The sequence below is a fragment of the Pseudorca crassidens genome, chromosome 1 (assembly GCF_039906515.1).
Source record: "Pseudorca crassidens isolate mPseCra1 chromosome 1, mPseCra1.hap1, whole genome shotgun sequence".
NCBI lineage: Eukaryota > Metazoa > Chordata > Mammalia > Artiodactyla > Delphinidae > Pseudorca > Pseudorca crassidens.
The window spans coordinates 73,951,515-73,972,511 of NC_090296.1; the positions used below are offsets into that span (position 1 = coordinate 73,951,515).

The window sequence follows — 20,997 nt, forward strand, 5'->3', positions numbered from 1 at the left end:
TTAAAATATATATATAACAATGCAATAACACTGAGACTCACAGCTGCAGGCAGTAGGAAGCCTAAGCACTTTCTAAGAAGGAAGTGGTATGCTTAGATTACTGTTTTGCACGAACAATTCGTTCACTGCTTCTTCTTGTCTCACCCATGAATGTGTCCTTATCTTCTGAGATTTATTTGGTTTAGATGCCGCAGACTACATTTGCCCAGGCTACTGCAAGGACTTTTAAAGTAGTCCGCCGGTCACCAGACCATCCCCCCGACCTTCACCCCTGATTTGACTCAGAATCCAGATTCCCCAGGTAACAGAAGAATACCACTTTCTCTGTGGCGTGAGTTTGCTCAGACGTTTTCAATAACTCTTTACCAGTGGTTTTCCAATATTCTTATCTGTGGAACCCATTTGGCGGTGACAGTAGAATATAGTGATTAAAAGCCTAGGCTCTGATATCTGTAGCCCAGAGATGACATTCTAGCTTGAAGAATCCCAATTTCTTCATCTTTAAAGAGAGGATTATAATACTACCTGGTCAAGGAGAGGGGAGATTGTGGGGCATTAAGTGAGATAAAACACGCAAAGTGGGCTTCCCTGGTGGCGCAGTGGTTGAGAGTCCGCCTGCCGATGCAGGGGACACGGGTTCGTGCCCCGGTCCGGGAAGATCCCACATGCCGCGGAGCGGCTGGGCCCATGAGCCATGGCCGCTGAGCCTGCGCGTCCGGAGCCTGTGCTCTGCAATGGGAGAGGCCACAACAGTGAGGCCCACATACCGCAAAAAAAAAAAAAAAAAAAAAAAAAAAGCACAAAGTGCTTACTACAGTATGAAATAAACACTTGATAATATTGGCTCTTAGTGTTGTTGTTATTACTACTGCTCATAGGAAATCTTAAAGGAAGTCTAAAATATGAGATATAAAAATCGGTGCATATGATTTGAACACCATGGTTCTACCCAGCCTGCAGGACTAATCTCTCAGCCCAGTCTGATACCCCTCCACCCCCAAATTCACTGTTCGCCTTTACAACATTCATACCATACTGATCCATTCACTTTGCACAGTTATGTCATAGACTCTTTGAACTTTGGTCCATGCTGTTCTTTCACTTCCTCTCTACCCATCAAAACCCTATCTACAATCTGAGGTCTCAATCAAATACTACTTCCCACTTCCTTCTGAAGACTCTCTTGGCCATTCCAACCTCTTCTTTGACCAAGTAGCACTCACTATCTTTACCAGCTGTTTCCAACCTTTCCCTTCTTGTTCTTCTTCCTCCCACCCTGGAGAATTCACATGCCAGATATACACTCTGAGTATGACCACAGTTGTGCAAAATTCCTAGTTACGATAGGAATGGTCTGGTCTCTCACTGGTCTCTCACTGCTACTGGTCTCTCACTCAGTAAGGTATATTAGAATGCAAGTGAGTGGGAGTGGCCGTTTTTATAGGCATACACGTAAAGATGCTCTGTTTCATCAAGAAGCATTATTCACTCGTGTAGTGGGTTGAATAGTGTCCCACCAAAATTCATGCCTACCTGGAACCTCAGAATATGATATTATTTGGAAATGACGTCTGAAATTATTTGCAGACATCATCAATTAAGATGAGGTCATATGAGGTCTTACTGGATTAGAGTGGGCTCTGAATCCAACGGCTGGTGTCCTTGTAAGAAGAGGAGAGGACACACAGAGACACAGAGGAGACACGTGGAGGAGAAGATTCTTCCCTAGAGCCTTCAGAAGAGCATGGCCCTGCTGACACCCTGAAATTCTGGCCTCCAGAACTGTAAAAGAATACATCTGTGTTGTTTTAAGCCACTCTGTTGGTGGTAATTTGTCAAGGCAGCCACAGGGAACTAACTAATGCAACCAGCTTCAACATTTAAACTACTTTTAGTAAAAAAAAAAATTTGTGTGCCCCTTTATAAGGCCTCAGGTCTCCCCACCGTGGCAAGTGGTCGAATGATCTATAGGATGCATTTGACCTCATCACATACCGTCTTCCAGGGTTATCGCCTAAAATTCTAGAAGACAGCAGTCACAAACAGTGGTCAGCAGGAGACCTACTGGCTGAGCAGAGCCTGGGATAAGCAATAGAGAGTGGTGGGGGCTCTGATGAGCTGGAGATGGAATGTCTAGTCTAAATGGGCCAGTAGGTACTCAGCTCTCGCGGCTTGCTGCCAAATCTCCCCTTTTTGCCGTGCGGCGTGTGGGATCTTAGTTCCCTGACCAGGGATCGAACCCGCATCCCCTGCAGTGGAAGGGCAGAGTCTTAACCACTGGACCACCAGGGAAGCCCAAATCTGCCTATTTTTCAAGAAAAAAAAAATAGTAAAGCTGATCTTTATGTGAAATAGAATTTTTTTTATTTTGGCAACTCTGGTAGACTGCAATGGCCACACATTCCTCTCATCCCTATATTAAACAGGCAGGATTATTAAAGCACCATGCCAACCAAACAAATACCTCCGTCACCAGTTAATGATCTCTTAAACGTGAACCCGTGGAAGACAGAAATCGTATCTTAACCATCTCGATGTCCTCAGTGCCTACCATTACCTGATACTATTTAATCACTGCTTTGAGAACAATAAATACAGCTATGTGGCAAACTCCTGCACAGCTGCAGTATCTGTGAGGATAGGTCTTTGCTGTACATGCCTTTTCTTTTTTTTTCCTTCTTCCTTGAGGTACGCGGGCCTGTCACTGTTGTGGCCTCTCCCGTTGCGGAGCACAGGCTCCGGACGCGCAGGTTCAGCGGCCATGGCTCATGGGCCCAGCCGCTCTGCGGCATGTGGGATCTTCCCGGACCGGGGCACGAACCCGTGCCGCCTGCATCGGCAGGCGAACTCTCAACCACTGCGCCACCAGGGAAGTCCCTGTACATGCTTTTTCAATCCCAGCAGAGACCAACACTTTCCCCTGCAGTTCTATATTCCTTACAAAAAGAGTGATTGTTAGATAATGAATTAGTAATGCAAATTGCATAATAGAATGGAATTTGGGATGGCTGATGAGCAATGAAGCCAGAGCAGATTTTGGTGACAGTGTTACATATGGGAGAACAAGAGGTCACCCTGACCGACTACAACCTTAGAGAAAAAAATGAGGAGTCTTGATGGAGACAGGAGATGGAGCATAGCCAGAGCCACCCAAAACTGGGAGACCCCAAAACCAGGTGAGACTGTGGTCAGTAGCCAATGGGATGCTAAGTTAGGAAGGGCTAAAATTTTCAGGATGGAGAAAATAATACCAAAACAACCCAAAATGGAATTGGAACTTAATCTCCTCTGCCTTGGAAAAACATTTCATGCTCTATATCTTGACTCACGTCAAGGGTAATAAAACGTTTCAGCGCCTGGTTGAATCTAAGTACTATGGCTTCTTCTGCACAGCCAGGGCATGGGGGGCTGGCCAAGTACGAGGGCAGGCCAAGGCCTTGGCCAGCCTTCTTCCTCTGTCTGTTGCCACCATGAGGGACAAGGTACAAAGGAGACTTCTCTGAGACTGAGCAACGTCCTTAAAGGGCCTAAGAATGGAGGGGGAGGGGGCACAGTGGGAGCTCAAAACAAGTTCTACCCCTAGTCTGTACAGACACCCAGCCCGTATCACATCTCCACGCCACCCTATCAGGGAGGGACTGAGGGCTTGGACCCTTGTATCCCGTATTTTATCTAGCAACCTTGAGAAGGAAGGTCACCTTCTGCAGTCTCCTCTTTATGCTGCCATTTGTGACATAACCCCCTGGCACGTTAGAATTGGAAGCGACCTCAGACACTGTTTGGACCAGCCCAACCCCTGCATTTTACTACTTAAGAAGTGAGCGATATCCAAACGGGAGCATGAATCCCAGGGCCTTCGATTCCAAGTCTGAAGTTCAATCTCCGGACTGTCTCTCTGCCTCATTTGAAGGCAACCCTGCATGTTTACTTTTTGTCTGATTTCACCCATGTGATAAGGAATTGGCTGCAGTACCGTGGAAAAGATTGCTTGACCTGGAGTTAGGAGATAGCCTTAGAATCCCAGCTCTGTCCCTGGGGAGCTGTGTGACTCCTGGCATTACTTAAGCCCTCTGTGCTTCAGTTTCCTCATCTATGAAAAGGGAAAGAGTAACAGGAACAATTTCCCAGGATTGTCGGGAGAGGATTAAATGAGATGGGCTTTGCGAAGGGCTTGATGAGGAACTTGGATCAAGGTGAGCTGGACCCAAGTGTTATCTACTTCTGTTGCTGCTGTTCTTAGCACATATTTCTGAGCCTTGGTTTGGGGTTGCAGAAAACTTGGAGTTAAAACACATAAAGCATGCCCCTAATACACATCACACAAAAAACTGGCAGCTTTTATCATTCACTGCACAAGGAGAGACAAAGAGTTATAAACACTGACCCTTGTCTTTAGGATCTTAGAATCTAGTAGAGGAGACAGGGAAAGCTCCCTAAAAATAAATCTATGATTACTAGAGGCCACATGACTGATAACCCTGAGAAGGGGGAACTGATCTTCAAGGGGTGGTGTGTGAAATTGCAGAAGAGGATATGGGATGTACAGCTCACAGGAGCAGGAACAGGGTCTTGCTTTTCTTAACCTTCTTCCTCCTCCCACCTGCCCACCCCACCCTTCACCTTGTTACTGCTGCCCCCTGGTGTCTGTCACCTTCCTAGCACTCCTGGGTGATAACCCAGGCGCTGTTCACTCCTGGGACGCTCTGGAGGGAGGGGCTCCCACCTACCCCAGGACACTGCCAAGCGTGATTGAAACTCAGCTAGGTCCTGCTGGGAAGGAAGGGGTCTCTTTTCTTCAGATTCTGCAGCCTGGACAAGGACACAAACAGCAACTGCCTAGATGGAAGGAAGGGAAAAAACCAGGAATTTATTGTACGGTGGAAAGTGCATCCAAAGTGCCTGTGACACATCCAAATGGATGCAGGGCCTGAGAGCAGCAGATGCAGAGGCTGTGTCTCCAAAAGTTACAAGATCACGGAGCTTTAGCACGGATTGCCCCTCCCCCTACTAGCTTCAGCTTCACTCCCTCACTGGCATCAGTACCTAAATTTGCTTGTGTTTTTCCTTATAACAAAAATAAACACCTCAACCCTTTTCAAGATTCGTGGTCTGTATTTTGTAGAATGTTTGCCAAGTGTTGTTTGTTGCTTTCTTATGAATAAACTGAGGTTATGGGTTTGGGGGAAGAATATCACAGAGCTTATGTGAGATTCTTAATGCACCATATCAGGGAACACCTGATAGCAAATGACTTATTGCTGGTGATGTTAACCTTGATCGCTTGGTTAAGGTGGTGTTTGCCTGTTTCTCTACTGTAAAGTTGCTAATTTTCCCGTTTCCGTACTCCATTTGTTAGAAGCAAGTCTCTAAGTCCAGACCACATTCAAGACAAAAGGAATTAAGCTCCCTCCATCTTCTAGAGCAAGGGGTAGCAAAGAATTTGGGACAGTTCATTAAAACCCTCGCAGTAATTAGTAGGGCTAATTTTGGAGCAGATACTTTGAGGCTTTGCAAATATCCTGTTCTTCCTTAAAGTTTTACCTACTGATTTTAGCATTCATCAATGCATCTTGCCTGTAGCAATTATTACTATGATGGTCTTATAGTAGACCATCTACCATAGTAGATTTTCTAGTTCCCTCATTCCTTCTACATTTATTAACAGGAATTCTTCTGTAAAGATCTGTCCTTCTCCCCCAGTTAGTTATTTATTCAATCATTTATTTGCAGCAGTGTGGACTTAACAGAGATTTATTTTATTCTTTGAATTACAGTCTAATATTATCATTATTTATTACATTGCTCATATTGTTTCAGCTTTGGCCATTGGAACATCTTTTGAGTTGTCTCTTGTGTCTTTTTGATATGCGCCCCTCCCCTTTTTTTGCACTTACTTTCTGGTAATGCAAGTTGCTCCAGGATTACCTTGTATTTTCCCTGCCCTAGCTCTAGAATTAGCCATTTTTCCAAGGAACCCTGGTTCTTTTTATTGGAGAATGGTTTTTAGAAGCCAACATCTGGATGCTAGGTGTCTTCATTGATAATGGGGTGCCACTCATTTTAGGCTCTCTTAGTAGAAAAAGCAAATATATGCCAAATATATGTATATGTATGTATATTAACAAATATATGTATGTATATTAACCCCTATACACACCATATCTATATTTGTCTCTGTATCTATTTGTGTGTATGTGCATGTATTTTATATATACTTATATAAAACAGATATCTATGGATTATAGATCTATCTATATAGATATTTATATAGCTCTAGTATATATTCTATAATATTCTATATATAATATTATGTAGATATAGACATGGATATAGATATATGTAAAACGAGCATGAGTTCATACTGATCTCCAATCTGAATCCAGCACCACAGGGTTTCTCCTAGCCTTCCAGCCCACACCATGATAACCAACCCCTGCTTTCTCTGACAGTGAGAAACCTACCTCACTACAATGTATTTACTTACTGTTCAACACTAGTATATAGGTTAAGTAGCTTCAGAATCATTAACCTGTAACAAATTTACCAACTATAATCTGTACGTATGATTCCTTTTGTCTTTAGCCTTACAGTACCCAGTCAAAACATTGTTTCCCCAAATTACTGATTTTAGCTCCTTCCCACCCACCACCACCTTTTCCATATATATTCATAATACATTTAGATTCATATATCACACTTTACATTCTATCCTAGGATTGAATGACTCTTTAAAATTTTGTATATAATTAATTTCCATCTGTGTAGAGTTCTATAGATTTTGACAGTGTCACAGAGTCACGTGTTCACCACCGTGAGATCACACAAAACAGTCCCGTCACCCTGAACATTCCCATGTGCTATCCCTTTGCAGTCAACTACTCCTTGTTCTCTAAGCATTCCCCCCGCAGCCACTGATCTGTTTTGCGTCTCTACCACAGTGCCTCTTCCAGAATGTCATGTAAATAGAATCACACAAAATGTAGCCACTTGAGTCTAGCTTCTTTCACTTAACAAAGTGCATTTAATATTTATTTATATTTTTGCATGCATCAATATTTCATTAATTTTTATTGCTATGTAGTATTCCACTGCTTGGATGTACTACAGTTAATCTGTTCACCTACTGAAGAACATCTTGGTTGTTTCCAGTTTGGGTTGATTATGAATAAAACTGCTATAAACATTTGGGAACAGGTTTTTGTGTGGACATAATTTTTTATTCACCAGGGTCAATACGTAGGGGAGAGATTGCTGGTGGTATCACATGGCAAGTCTATGCTTAATGTGGTAAGGAATAGCCAAACTGTTGATATGTCCTTAAGTCTCTTATAGTTTAGAGGTTCCTTCCCCATCTCCTTTTTTTTCCCCTTTTCTTTTCTTGGGATGTTTTGTGGAAGCAACCAGATGCTGAGGCCACTAAAACCAGCTCCCAAAAAAGCACCAAACCCCTGCGCGCTTCCCACATCTGGAGTTTCCAGGAGGTCCGTGAGATGCCACTCCTCTGCAGCCTTCTTCCCGACACTTAGAAAGTCTGGCAGGGGGTGCACCAAGGCATCACAGAACTGCTCCAGGCAGAGCCCAGATTCACCTGGAAGGCTACCCAGTGTGCCCTCCCCAGGTGTCTCAGAGGTCAGAGACCCAGCCAGAGAAGGAGACTCAAAAGTTCTGGGGCAGCTGCTGCTGCACCAGAGCTCCAGGCTGCCCCGAGACCATCTCAGATTGTCCATGGAGCAAGACCGAGCCAAGGAGAGGGGAGAGGTGAGCTGCAATGTCAGGAATGTGTGTGCCTTTCCCCTCCCTTAAGTGCACTTTTGCAGGTGACCTTCCACCCAGAGCAGCCCAGACTAGATCTATGAGAAGGGGGCAGGGAGCTGTTTTAGAGTCTGGAGTGGGAAGGAAAGACCCTTAATTGACAGATGACTCTAGTTCTCAAACTTTCCTGTGCCGGAGAATCACCTAAGGCAGCGGTTCGCAACCTTTTTGGCACCAGGGACCAGTTTCATGGAAGACAATTTTTCAATGGCTGGGGGCGGAGGCGGGTGGTTCAGGCAGTGAGCAAGTGATGGGGAGCAATGGGGAGCGGCAGCTGAAGCTTCGCTCGCTCGCCCGCCCGCCCACTGCTCACCTCCTGCTGTGTGGCCTGGTTCCTAATAGGACATGAACTGGTAGCGGTCCACGGCCCGGGGCTTGGGGACCCCTGACCTAGGGTGCTGTTTAAAATGCAGAAACCTATGCCTGCCCCCAGAGAATACAATTGAGTGGGTCAGGGGTTGCCTAGAAATCTGTATTAAAAACAAAAACAAACAATAAAATAAAATAAAACCAAAAAACCTCCCTAATGACTCAAATGCAAGTTATCTTCAGACCACACTTTGAGAAACCGTGGCCAAGAAAGTCTTTTCTGGCACCGACCGAAGATCCAGCCTCCTTCTCTTCCCTCTCCCAACTCCAGCCTCAGGGAGCTGGATGTCTGTAGGAACCTGGGAAGAGACAATGACCTTGGGAGTTGACCTGCCCACCTCAGGATTCTAATGGGAAGAGGGATTAGGCGTGTGAAGTATGGGCCCACAGGGCAGAACACTGTGCTGGAAGAGCAGTCACAGGGAAGCAGATGGAAGCTCTACCCAAGGAAGAGCTGTGAGGCAAATCTATTGTATCGACCCCAGCTTAAGCCCTACCATCTAGTGGGAAAGCGCCCATTATTCTTGGATAACTAAGCTTCCTAGCATGGCTACAAGGCTCCGCAGAACCCAGCCCCTGCTTCCCTCTCTGGTCCCCACTCACAGCGCCCCCACTTCCAGAACTTCACCAGTCCCACGAGCGTGCCAAGCCCTCCATCTGCTGGCCCTCCCTGTTTGCCTCTCTCCTCCAAGACATGGCCCATCTGGTGGCTCTGCCTGGCCTGCCCTTCCCCTACTCTCAGCCCAGTCAGTTCCCAGTCATGCTTCAGATCCCAGTCTAGAAGTCACCCCTGAAGTTCCCTCTGACCCCCACAGCTGGATGGAGTGCCCCTGTGCTCTGCTCCTTCCCCATATTAAAATTGTTTACTCCCCCCGCCCAAGACCTGACATATTTTCTGTACAAGAAACATTTACTGAGTTGAATTGTTGAGTTATAATGTGTGTTTACTTACTGTCGCCCCATGAGGCTATGAGGTCCTCCAGGACGCATTGGCTGGCACTTAGTAGCTGCTCAATAAATGCCTGGCAATGAATGAGTGGCAGTGCTATTGCAGAGAGTGAAACGGTCTGCCCTGGGAGGCAGCGAGTCCCCATCACTATAGCTTTTCATTCACGGAGGCTGACTCGCCGCCTGTCAGAGATCTTGGAGGGGGAGCTGAAGGGTGCTGGCCAGGACATGTGTGCCCTGGGTCCCTCCTGCTGTGGGTGATGACTCTAGTCCTGCTGGAGGGTACCTTTGAGAAGCAGCCATGGCCCAGTGAGCCAATCACCTGATATCAGTCTGGTTCGCAGCAGTTTGTGTTCAGGAAGATAAAGGAAATTCATTGCAAAGCAGCAGTGACAAGACCAGGGGTCATCCTCGTTCTCCTGTCCTCCATTCCAGAGCCAGCTTCTGTCACACCCACAGCTGAACACATGGGCACTTGCCAGGCCTGTCTAGACGCACTGGACATACCAGCCCTGAGGGGAGGCAAGTCTCCCGAGTGCTAACACCCGGAATATCTTTGGGGTACGGCCCCCTGCAGCTGGGCCAGTGGTCCTCAGTGCCTCCTGTATGCCAGGCTCTCCCCAACCCACTGGGGACTTGGCCCCCTAGGCTGTCAAGACATGGGGCAAACCAGGTTTCCAGGCCGGGCCTGTCAGTGGTGATATGTGGGTATACCTGTGGGAAAGGCCGGAGCTCAGGCAATGTCAGGGCATCTGGGGAGCTGCTTGGCTTCCTGCAGTCTACCTCTGAAACATAGATCTTTCCAGAATGTCTTCACAGACCCCAAAGGGTGGAGAATCCAGAGTGTGGATGGACCCATGCCAGCCCTCCCTCATCTCCTACCCTGCTCCAAGGAGATAAGCTTCAGGGGCCTGACCTCCATGGGTTAGGATATCTGAGGGTGGGCTGGGGGCAGGAGCCCAGAAGTGCAGCGTTCAACCTGCTATTGATTAGCTGTGTGACATAGGGCAAGCCCCCTTCCCTCTCTGAGCCATAGACGCCTCCTTTGTAAATGAGGGAGAGGGACTAGACTGGTGTTTCCTGACCTTGACTATGAATCAGAATCATCTCGGTGGTAGCAAGAGAAAGTAACTTGAAAATACACAGATCTTCCCAAAGCTCCTAAAGGAAACTGAATCCCCAGGGAGGAGAGGTCTACAAACCCTGGCTCCCGACCTCACCCGGGTTAGGGAGCCTCTGCGACCCTTCAAACCCTCCCCACCCCCTCGCACTGATACTCTTTGGGATGCAATCTTCCCAGCCACGTCCCATCCCTTCCCAGGTTCTAAGCCTCCTCTGGCCAGGGCTAGAGTAAGCTGCCCCATGTCTCTCTCCAAAGAGTTTTGGAGCCTGAAACACTAGTCAGCGAGCAGTTTATTACCCATCAACCTGGCCCCAGCCTCCCAGCACCGTGGGCTGTACACAATCTAGACACGGCCTTCACTCCTGGCAGTCCTCCAGTCCTCGCTCCCAGTACCCCCCCAGGGTCCACCCCCATCCCAGGCCTCCACATTCCCCCGCCCCCAGCCCTCCAAGGCAGCACCAGGCCCCGGGGGCCACACCTCAGCTAGGGGAGGGAAGGGAGGGTAGGGGAGAGCAGGCAAGAAACTGGGGAAAGAGGAACCAGATTGGCCCCCAAGCCTCTGGAACCGCCATCCCAGGATGAAGGGAAAGTGGGCAGGGCAGGGGGGAGCGGGGGCCAGGCGATGGTTCAGGCGGGAGGCTCTTCTCCAGGAGGTGCAGGGAAGCCACTCAGGTCTCGGCCAATGATCTCACTCACTGTAAAGGAGGGGCAGTTGAGAGACTGGGCAAGGGTCAGGTCGCCTCCTTTTCCAGAGACCCCCAATCCATTCCAGGCAGGCCTCCGTCTAGGACGCCTCCAGGCTCCTCCTGCACTGGCTTCTCTACCACTGGGCCTCAGTTTCCCCACTGTGTCCTGACCCCTGCTCTCAATCAAATCTTGCTGAACTCCATCCACGTGGGTTCTCAGGCCCCCTTCCTGCTGGCTTGGCCTGCAGCGTCAGGGCAGTCGCTGTCAGCAGGGCCGGAGGTGGGTGTAGCCAGTGGGAGGAAAGAGAGGCGAAATAGGAAGGCCCCTCATCACCAATCCAGACCACTGTCACCAGGTTTAGGGGGAGAAGCTGAGGCAAGGGAAAACGTGCTCGGCTGGGGCACCAGCAAGCCACTGCCCCTCTCTGAAATTCACTGCCTGTGTCTGCAGATGAGGGAGCTAGACTGAATGATCTTGCAAGTACTTCTAGCCCTGAGATTCAGTGATCTGGGGCCAAGGGCCGAGGCAGCAGAAAGGTTAGGCAGGTACTCCGTGCCCCCTTCAGAATTCAACTGGATTCAACTGGCCACACGCACCACGCACTGGCCTCCTGAGGCCCTCCAGCTGGCCCTGAGGGACCACGGAGGCCCAGCCTCTGCGAGGCCAAGCTCCAGCCCTCAGCAAACATGCAGAGCAATCTCTTGCACACACTCACACTCGCAGCCCCTGGTCCCACACCCACCTTCCTCCAGCGTGATACCCTGGATAGGGACACTGTCTCGGAAGCTGCCGCCGTAGCCACCCCTGGACTTCTCCTGCTCCGGAGCCCCCTCCCCAGGGCCATAGCTCGGCCCTACCTCACTGTAACCCTCAGCAGGTGGGGGGTGAACACTGCTCTGGGGAGCGAAGGGGCCTTCAAGTGGTGGGGATGCAGGTAGTGGAGGCCGGAAGGGGGCTGGAGGAGGGAACGGCAGCCCCAGGGGAAAGGGGGAGCCCCGTCCTCCATAGGGGTCGCTAGGGAAGGGCCGGGGAAGGAATGAGACTGGAGGTGGGCGGGCGCAACCTGTGGTACCCCCAGTCTCAGGGAACATCCGCGGGCCAGGTCTGTAGGATGGCGGGGGCCCCGTCTGGGGGTACAGAGGGGGCGTGCCATAGCTGAAGCCTTCTGACAGGTAAGGAGTTTCATAAGCAGGGTCTTCATGGGGATAGGAGGGGTAGGGGGGCCTGGGTGGTGAGAAGTCCATGTCAGAGCCAAAGTGGGGGCCCGATGCTGAAGGGAAGCCCCGGAGAGATGCGTCCGGTAGAGGCTCCTCCTTGAAGATCACTGGACGGATGGGAAGGAGGACACGCTGGTGAGCGGGCTGGCAGTCTCCCCGAAGCGCACTCTCCAACCCTAGGTCTCTTCTATCCCTAGGTCTCATCCCTCCCTTGACCCCTCACTGCATCCCTGTGCCCCTGCATCAGTCCCCACGTCCGCATCCCCCCACCATGGGCTGTTCCGGAGCGCACCAGGCAGGAACTTGAAACTCTGGGTAGGACTGCGCTTCCTCCGCCCGTTGGAGACGTAAAAGTAGACCTGGACTGGCCGGGACACCCGCTTGTTGCTGTACTCAGGGATGGTCAGGGTCAGCGTCACCTGGGGAAGAGCAGAGGATGAGGCAGGGGGCCCTCAGGGATCTAGGCTCAGCCCAGCCCTTCCAAGTACCCTAACTCCACCTCCTGGCTTTTTCCATTTACAAAGGAGCAAAGTTCATTCCCTAGAGGTGTCCCTGCTTCCAGAGTGGCCAGGTTGCTTCCTCTAGAAAAGGACAGGTAGCTGCTGGAGTCCACTCCCAAGCACAAGGGAGCCGGCTGAGAATCTCCTGACTTCTCCCACCCTACTCCCACCCACAGGGGGGACCCTAGTAACACGGGTACCTCATTGCTCTGCAACCGGTTCACTGTGGCCTCCTCCTCCCATTGCAGCTTTCCGTCTGTGCAGGAAGAACAGGGAGCTCCAGCCCAGCCACACGGCCCCTACCCCTTGCCCCGTGCCCAGGCCTCCGCCATTTCCCCTCCTGCTGCAGCCACGGCCAGACTCAGAAGGTCCTGACAAGGCCTAGCTCACAGGGAGCCCGCTGCATGTTTACTCAACCCAATAGGACAGGCAGGGTTTAAAGCAGTCTCCAAGATCTAGAGCCACAAGCTGGGGCCAAGAGAAATGGCAGGGCCAGTCCAGGGACCAGAAACAACTCTGGAACCCTCTCATGCAGCTCTAAACATCCCCTCCCATGACAGAGCCGGAAAGAAGTTCAAGGGTAGGAAAGGGTCTCAGCTTGAAGGGAGGCTATGAGACCCCAAGTCTCATGACCCAGAACCTCTGACTCTGCTCTGATATGGTCCTAGGGCGCTAAACTTGAGGATAGGGCTGGGGCTTTGGGTGGGCAGGGTTGGGGAGAGCAGAGGCCTCAGGCTGGTGAGTATACCTGGGCCCCTCAGTCTTCCCTTCTCCACCCCGGCAGCTCTATTCTGGGGCACCTCACAGCCTCCTGTAATCACAGCTGTGCTGCCAGTCCCATAACTCAGGAGGGGCTCAGGGTCCAAGTCACCTCTTTCCTTCTCATCTTCCCCAGCCACATGGGGGTAAATTAGCTCAAAGCTGACTCCTCAATAAAAGAATGTGTATTTCTTACATTTATTTGCCATCCTGAGCATTTCAGATGCCTAGAGTACACATGGGGAGGAGACAGTATAACAGGACGGGCAGTCTATCTGCCCCATTTTACAGATAAGGAAATTGAGGCTCAACTTGCTAGTTTAGAGACAGTGCCAGAAATCATTCACCCTCCCGTTCCAAGCTCTTCCTGCCTGCCCTCCCCGCCTCCCCATAGATACTCACCAGGGCCCCTCTCGATGAACACCACCTTGGAGTCAGGCAGGAAGTTGGAGCCAGTCAGCACTAGTTCCTCCCCTCCCGTCACGGAGCAGGCACTGGGGCTGTAGGCCTCCACCTGGGGCAGCTCCTGAGCTGAGCGCTGGGCTGCAGAGCAGTGCAGGAAAGGCCTGGCTGGCTGGTATGGAGAGGACAGCCTCCTGTGCCCCAACCCTCCCTAGAATAACTGTCACAGGGCCCTGGAGGAGCCCTCCTCAGAAGCAGACACACAAGAAAAACAATGGTCTCTCTGGGGTCACACAGACCATGTAAGGAACCACTCCTGGGCAGAAAGACAGAGATGAACAGGGTAGGCCTAAGAGCTATGCAAACAAATACATGGGGGATACCCAGGGGCAGATGGAGGACAGGGTTGCTCTGGTCCAACCCAGAGGCACAATCTGGAGCAGGGGCAAAGTAGAACACTTCCCCCAGCCCATCCATGATAGAAATAAGGGCTGGGTCCTTTACAGGTGTCCCCAGGACCAGCAGGGCACCGCACATTCTGCAGAGGAGATGAGCAGACAGACACACAGACAAGAAGTTAGCCAGAGACAGAGAGATGCTACAGGGCTTCTTTGCTCACAGCACTCGATGGGCACCGATGCTGTCTGCACCGAGATGACCTTCCCGCTGCCTTGGGGCACGTGTACCCTGAATACCAGCCGCACGCGTGTGTTCTTGCGCCCGATGTCAGTCTCACCCTTCCGCAGCTCAATGTCTGAATTCCGAAGCTTCAGGATTCCGGCACAGTCAATGCTGAAGCCAAGAACGGAAGGCAAGCCCTCCCAGCTGATGCCAGAATCACCCTCCATCCAAAGCCCTAAATGACCTTCTCTGGGAGACGATGGGGGGCTATCGGAACCCAGAGGTGGCCTCTCCCCAGCCCCAAAGTCCTCTTCTAGATGGTGAGAATGCCTGACACCTCCTAGGGATGACGTCTAACTCTTCTGGAGAGAGGAAGAGTGGACCTAGCTTAGACCCCATGGAAAAGGCTAGTCCTCAAGCCCGCAGAATAAAGGGAAGGGGATCTGGAACCTACTTGGCTGCCATGTTGTTCTCAGGGAGCAGAGTCATCTCCAACACCTTGGTACCACTGACTACAGCTTCGTAGCTGGCCGTGGCCACCATCTTGCCTGTGATACGGTGCACCTGATAGAAAGCGTGAGGTCGCAGGTTCCTCTCATCTGCGGTGCCGATGAACATCTGTAGGGTCAGTGGCTTCTCACTGTAGCCTAGGAGCTGGCAGAGGGAGACAAAGGCCACCCAGTTGAAATCCCCACTGTCTCATCCTTCATCCATCCCTAAGTTTTCAGTCCACCCCTGGACAGGAGTGAAAGATAAAGGATATCCTGGAAGGGATTTCCAGGGGGAGATTGGGCACTAGTTTCTCCACCAGTTGTGGCGAAAACGTGGCCTGGAGTTCAGTGTTATTCTTGGAATGAGGCCCAAACTGGGCTGGGCAAAGGGGAAAATCTTCCAAGGGAGACTGGCTCAACTCAACAGAGACAACCTAACTCCCAGTGAACTTTGGCCTCAGCCTGACCCCTCCCCCACATCTGGCAGGCCACCATTTTCCAGAGTAGACATAAGGCTGGTGTCCCATGGGATGCGTGGAGCGGGGGTGGAGGGACAGAGGAGTAGAAAGTACATCCGGGTCCTTGAAGTGCACCCTTCCTCCCCTAACACCAGTCCCTCCCCCAGGCCGCCTGCAGGGTCATTGCTGAGAGGGAGTGTGGGAAAGGGCAGTGCCATGGGTCTGCACAGCTGGAGCCCATCTGCAGGGATCTGGGACTGGAGAGGAGAAGGGCTACCAGGCCTGGCTTCTGCCCCTTACCTTGACAATGGGGTGACCACCAGGGGCAGCTTTGACAGCTCCCCGGCTGCCCTCTGTCTCATAGTGGGCCCGGTGGTGGGCTCTGGGCTGCACCTCGATCCTCAGCTCCAGCTGCTCATACTGGCTGGGCAGAGGCCAGTCCAGCGGGGGGAGGGCAGAGGTCCTGGACAGAGACAGAGAGAAGAGCACTGATCACCCGCAGCCTCACACCCCAATCAGGGCAGCCCTGGGTCCCAGCTCCCCAGGATGTGAAGGAGGAAGCGGCAGTGGGTATGGGAGAAAGAAAATTATAGCCGAAGTAAAACAGTCCACAAGTCCAGAAGCAGGGGAGATGGGGGACAGACCCCTCAGAGCCCCTTGAGTTGAGGGTATGTAAACGGGCACCAGGACTGAGACCCCCTTCTTCCCAGCTCTGAACACAGGGTCTGGATACAGAGGAACCCCAAGCCCAGTTTAACCCCCAAGCCTGGATAGGAAGAGTCAAGTAAAGAAGCACAACTTCAGGGACTTCCCTGGTGGTCCAGTGGTTCGGACTCTGCCCTTCCACTGCAGGGGTCATGGGTTTGATCCCTGGTCGGGGAACTAAGATCCCACATTTAAAAAAAAAAGAAGCACAACTTCAGACCAGAAAAGGTCTCAGAAATTAACCCCTTTGTTAATTTGTTAAGCCCAAATAAAGAAACTGAGGGTGGAACGTAGAGGGCTAAGCAAGCCAGCAACTGACAGAGCCGGGACTGAGCACATCCGTTCCCAGGCCAGCGCCCTTTCCACTAGCTGGGGCTGGACAGGTGGGTTCCAGAAAGCTGGGGGTTACGGATCTGCAACTTTCCTGTAGTGAGCGCCCAGATACCCTAGGCCAGGGAGTCTCAACCGGTAATTGCCCCCAGGTGATACTTGGCAATGTCTGGAAACAACTAAGGGAAACTTTTCTGGATGGAGCCAGCTTGATCTGACATCAAAGGTTTAGGATTATTGAAATGGACAAGGTTCTTTGAGGGTGGAAGGTGTAGAAGAACAGCAAGAACTGCTTGGTTTAATATGAATCCTTTGACTTGCAAATACATGCTACTTTATTCAAATCTAGCAGGTACACTTTTAAGCCACAAGTCAGGCCCTAGAAACTGAGTTAGAGAAGGGAGACTTGCTGCTGCCCAATGTAGGGCTGAAATCCAGCCCACGTTCCAGCACCGAGCTGGGGGTGGAGGACACCCTAGAGGAATTCCTCCTTTACCCACATGGTCCTTCTGGGGCTGGAGGCGCTTTTTCTAATTGATCCACAGGGAGTGACTGTCCTTTTGCAAATCATCTGTCCAAAGGGGGTGCGTTTTTTAAATTCTCCCTAAAACTGAGTAGTTTACCAGCAGCCAAGCTGGTAGCAGATTCTCTTTTGAAATGCCAAGGACACAGAACTAGGACCTTTCTTCAAACCCATCCCTTGGCCCTCCTGCTTCCTGGGTGAGATGACTGGAGACTGCAGTGGTGTCAGACACAACCCTCACCTGAAGATGGGGCTGTGTCCCCCAGTCCGGGCCTTGGACCAAGCCAGTGGGGAAGGCACCGCCAGGTAGTCCATGCCGGCAACCTCCTTCCGAGGACCCCCGGGAGGAGCCCCAGCCTCCTCTACTCCCGAAGGCAGCTTCCCATTGCACGGGGCAGGCTCCTCAGACCGAGGCAGGGCCACCGCCTGCTCGCTGGAAGTCCTCCGGGTCTTCTGAGGGATGCTCTCGGCTGGTGGGGCCCCCGTGTAGTCAAAGGGGCCAGGGGAGCCCGGGTCCCGGACCAGAGGCAATGGGGGTGCTGGAGGTGGCTCAGGCCCCTCCTCCCCTAGGCTGCCTCGGCGGGACAGAGCTGGGGAGGCCGAAGATGGGGTTCCTGAGCTGGAATAGCGCCGCTTGCCACATGGAGAGGCAGGTCGTGGGGAAGCTGGGGTGGGCCCAGGAGCGCTGAGGAGTAGCCAGCTATCCTCTGGACCCCGGCCTCCAGGGCTCGGACCATACAGGCTCCAGGGGTCATCGGGGGTCCACGGCCTAGGGGAGGCCCGGGGTGAGGGCAGTGGGGAGCCTAGGCCAAAGCGGGAGGCCGCCTCATTTAGCTCAGACTCCACCTCGTCACAGGCTGCGTACAAGGCTGCCTCGTCAGAGGCATCTGAGAAGAAGCTCCAGGAAGACAGGCTGCTGCTGCCAGGGCTCGGGCTGAAGAAGGGACCCCCGCCCTGGCCCCCCGCCTCTCGGTAGCCTCCAAAGCCTTCTGGTGGGGGGTAATCCCTGGGGGATCCTTCCCCCCAGGCATCTGGGTTGTCCTCCAGCACAGCTGGCGGGTCGGGAGTGGGAGAGATAGAGGTGATGCGGATGCTGGGACACTCAAGAACACGGCCTCCCCCAGCCCCCCCGGAGCCCCCTCCCGGCCCCCCCAGCCTCACTGACCGGGCTGGCTGGCTCTCCCAAGTGCCAGGTGAGGAGGCCGGGCGGGGTGGTGGGGAGTGCATGCCAGGCCGAGGGGGTGGGGGCCGGGGAATGCCAATAGGGGCAGCACCATAGGGAGGGGGCTCCCCCAGGCCCAGACGGCAGCATGGTGGGGTGTCCTCTGAGTCCAGTTCTGTCAAAATGGGAAGGGAAGGAGACAGAGAGAGGGACGTCACAGGAGATGGGGAGAGAGAGAAGCAGGTGAGATGTCTAGGTTCCTTGAGCGGGCAGCCTCCCAAGTCTGGTATGCTGCCCCCTCCTCAGTAAAGAGAGGTCTCTGAGATGCCCTTCAGAGCCACAAAGACAAAAGCAAAGTTGGCCTTGGGAAGGCGGAGGAGATGGGTGGAGCCAGACGTGTCAGGTCTTCTCCTACGCAGAGAACATCACACTCTGAGCTCCTGGCCCTGGGACCTGGGGTACCAGACGGGGCGGGTCTCAAGGTAAGGGAGGCGGGTCGAGAGGGGCTGGAGCTGGGCCTGGAGGCGTGTTTAAGGAAGCATTGGGCAGAGCTGGGGGCGACTCACACATGAACCCAATTAGCAGCGGTTCCCAAACCCCCAAACGGCGCTGGCAGGAGCCCCAGTTGCCATCGCAACGGTGGCCAGGGGAAGGGGGGCTCCAGGGCTGTGATGACAAGGGAAGGTGGCTCCTCCCTCACTCCCCCCAATCTGGGGGTGGGGGTGCAGCGGAGGGGTGCCGCGCGCCGGCCGGGCGAGGGAGGGGGTGGCGCGGGCTGCGCGGATTCCGTGCGAGCGGCGGCCGCCGCCCCCGGCTCAATCCCCGCCATCTGCCTCTCATTGCGGCCAGACGGGGGAGGGGGAGGGGCGCCCCGGCTGGGCCTGAGAGCGCCCCCAGCCCCTGGCGTCCCGTCTGCGGGCCCAGGGCTCGGTCCCCAAGGGGCAAGCTCCGGAGCCCAATCTCCCCTTTCCCTGGCAGCGCCCGGGGCTCTCGGGACCGCTGTTCCCGCCCGCCCCGCATCCCAGTGACAGCCCAGCCGAGAGGCGGCGCGCAGCCAACGGCACCCCCCACCCCCACCCCAGTCACGACCTAAAAAGGAGAAAGTGGTGCCGGGTCCCCAGCCTCACCTCCGCAGACCCCCGAGCCCCGCGCCTCCCCTCAACCTCTGAGCCCCTCATCTCTCACCCCAGGCTCTCTGCCCGAAAGTCCCCAGACTCAGGATCCCTGCGCCCTTCCCTCACGGACCCCAAGACCCCTCCCCAGCCCCGCACTGACCTTCCCCCGACCCCCCCGCGCCCAGCGGGGGGGCCTCCTTTTCCTCCCCGAACACCAGCTTAAATTCCAGCTCCTCATCCTCGCAGCTTGCCGCCCCCATGGATCCGGCCAGAGCCCCCAGGTCCCGGTCTGGGTGGGAGGGGGGATCTCAGGAGGCTGCAGTATCTTGACCCGTGGCTCCCGCCCTCCCTTCTCTGAGACGCCCCCTCCTCCGCCGCCGCCGCCTCCCTCCGGACGCCCCCTCGTTATTATAGAAACTTTTCCAAACTTTTTTCCCCAAACTTCTTCAAAGTGCCCCCCCAGCCTCTCTCTGATTGGCTGCCCGGGATGCTCCAGCCCCTCCTCCAGGGATGAGATGGGAAAACCACGCGCCCCTTGTCCCCCCCCCGTCCCTCCCTCCCTCCCTCCCTCCCTCCCTCCCTCTCTCTCTCTCTCCTCTCTCCAGTCCCTCCCCCTCAAAAAAAAAAAAAAAAAAGAACAAAACTGAATTGGAAAACGGTCTCTCAAGCGTGGTAGGACCATAATGATGCCTATTGGCCCTCAGTTGTGACAATCATATCCCCGCAGGGAGCACTACCACCACAATCCCCAACTTAGTCTAAGTTCAGGGGCTCCGGGTCCGAGCGCCTTAAAGGGGCCACATCCTGGGCCCACAGTGTAGAGGGCCCGGGGAAGACACTTTCTGAAGAATTGTGCAGCCAGCAACTAGCAAGGAAGGACCACCTCTCCTCCCCTTTTCCTCCAAGCCTAAGGCCAGCCAGGCTCTGGGGTTAGAGAATGGCTCCAGGCTGCTCTGAAGAGGAGAAAGCCATTCCTTTGAAGACCCTAGCCTAAGGCCGCTCTACCGAGGCCTTCTGGAAGCCTTTGACCTGCCGAATCAGGCCCTCCACCGGTCATCTCTCCCCCTCCCCCCAAAATGAAGAACATTTAGCGGTCTCAGGTCACTGTTCAAAGGTCCACGGCTCCTGATGGGCGAGGATCCAGGCCGGACTTTACCGCTGCCCTAGTCTCAGCCGCCCAGAGGGGCCATTAATTAGCCCCTTAGGAAAGTCGGCTCCCTCCTCCCTAGAACCTTAGTCTGGAGTGAATCTCAGATCCGATGGCAACCCGCTCCAGCTCTCCTGATGATCCTGACCAGGTTTACCAGAGCCCCGCAGCCCAGCGACCTTGTGGGCCCCAGAGTTGGACACCTGTCACCTGTGCGGGAGGAAGAAGAAAGACTCGGGCTGGAGTTTCTAGGAAGGGCAGGCATGGTGGGGCCCTGTCGTGTGAGAGGGATTTAGATCGAGATTAGTTACTTGGACGCCAGACTGGAGTGGGGGGTGGGAGGTGGGAGGTGGGAGGCGGGTACCATTCCCCCTAGCAGACCGTAGGCTACAAACCTGTCTAACAAGCCGCAGCTATCTTTAATCTAAATCTCTCCGGCTCAGGGCCGCGCCCCCAGCCCCGCATCTAAAGGGTTAAGCGACGGCCCTCGGGTCAGACGTTTACAAACACTCCGCAGCCGGGGTGGGACCGCGCCCGTTACTCTAATGAGAAACAGGCTCGGCGGGGCCGGGAAAGAGGGGAGGGCTGGCCCGGCCCGGCCGGCCCGAGCTCCGCTGCGGCCGATGCG

The 20,997-nt window shown here is 53.4% G+C and overlaps 1 protein-coding gene across 2 annotated transcripts; it reads right to left on the bottom strand.

The window, feature by feature from the left end:
- Positions 1-10,524: 10,524 nt before the first annotated feature.
- On the bottom strand, positions 10,525-19,687 carry NFATC4 (nuclear factor of activated T cells 4). Of its 2 annotated transcripts, none has more exons than XM_067739207.1 (10): positions 19,383-19,687; positions 17,187-18,282; positions 15,688-15,850; positions 14,893-15,092; positions 14,437-14,609; positions 13,818-13,958; positions 12,857-12,912; positions 12,449-12,575; positions 11,682-12,263; positions 10,525-10,947 (listed from the first exon to the last, which is right to left on the bottom strand). In XM_067739207.1, exons 1-10 carry the CDS (start codon positions 19,480-19,482, stop codon positions 10,880-10,882), a joined length of 2,706 nt encoding a protein of 901 aa, XP_067595308.1. In that variant the 5' UTR covers positions 19,483-19,687; the 3' UTR covers positions 10,525-10,879. The 2 variants fall into 2 exon arrangements, with proteins under 2 accessions (XP_067595308.1, XP_067595317.1); XM_067739216.1 differs by having other exon boundaries at positions 12,003-12,263; positions 19,383-19,510.
- Between the last annotated feature and the right edge of the window lie 1,310 nt (positions 19,688-20,997).

Excerpts from the sequence above, each read along its gene's own strand:
- NFATC4 (XM_067739207.1), bottom strand. The coding sequence starts at position 19,482 with ATGGGGGCGGCAAGCTGCGAGGATGAGGAGCTGGAATTTAAGCTGGTG. Across the intron at positions 15,093-15,687 it reads GTGGTCACCCCATTGTCAAG|CTCCTAGGCTACAGTGAGAA; the intron begins GTAAGGGGCAGA and ends TCCCTCTGCCAG. Across the intron at positions 12,913-13,817 it reads GTTCATCGAGAGGGGCCCTG|ACGGAAAGCTGCAATGGGAG; the intron begins GTGAGTATCTAT and ends CTTCCTGCACAG.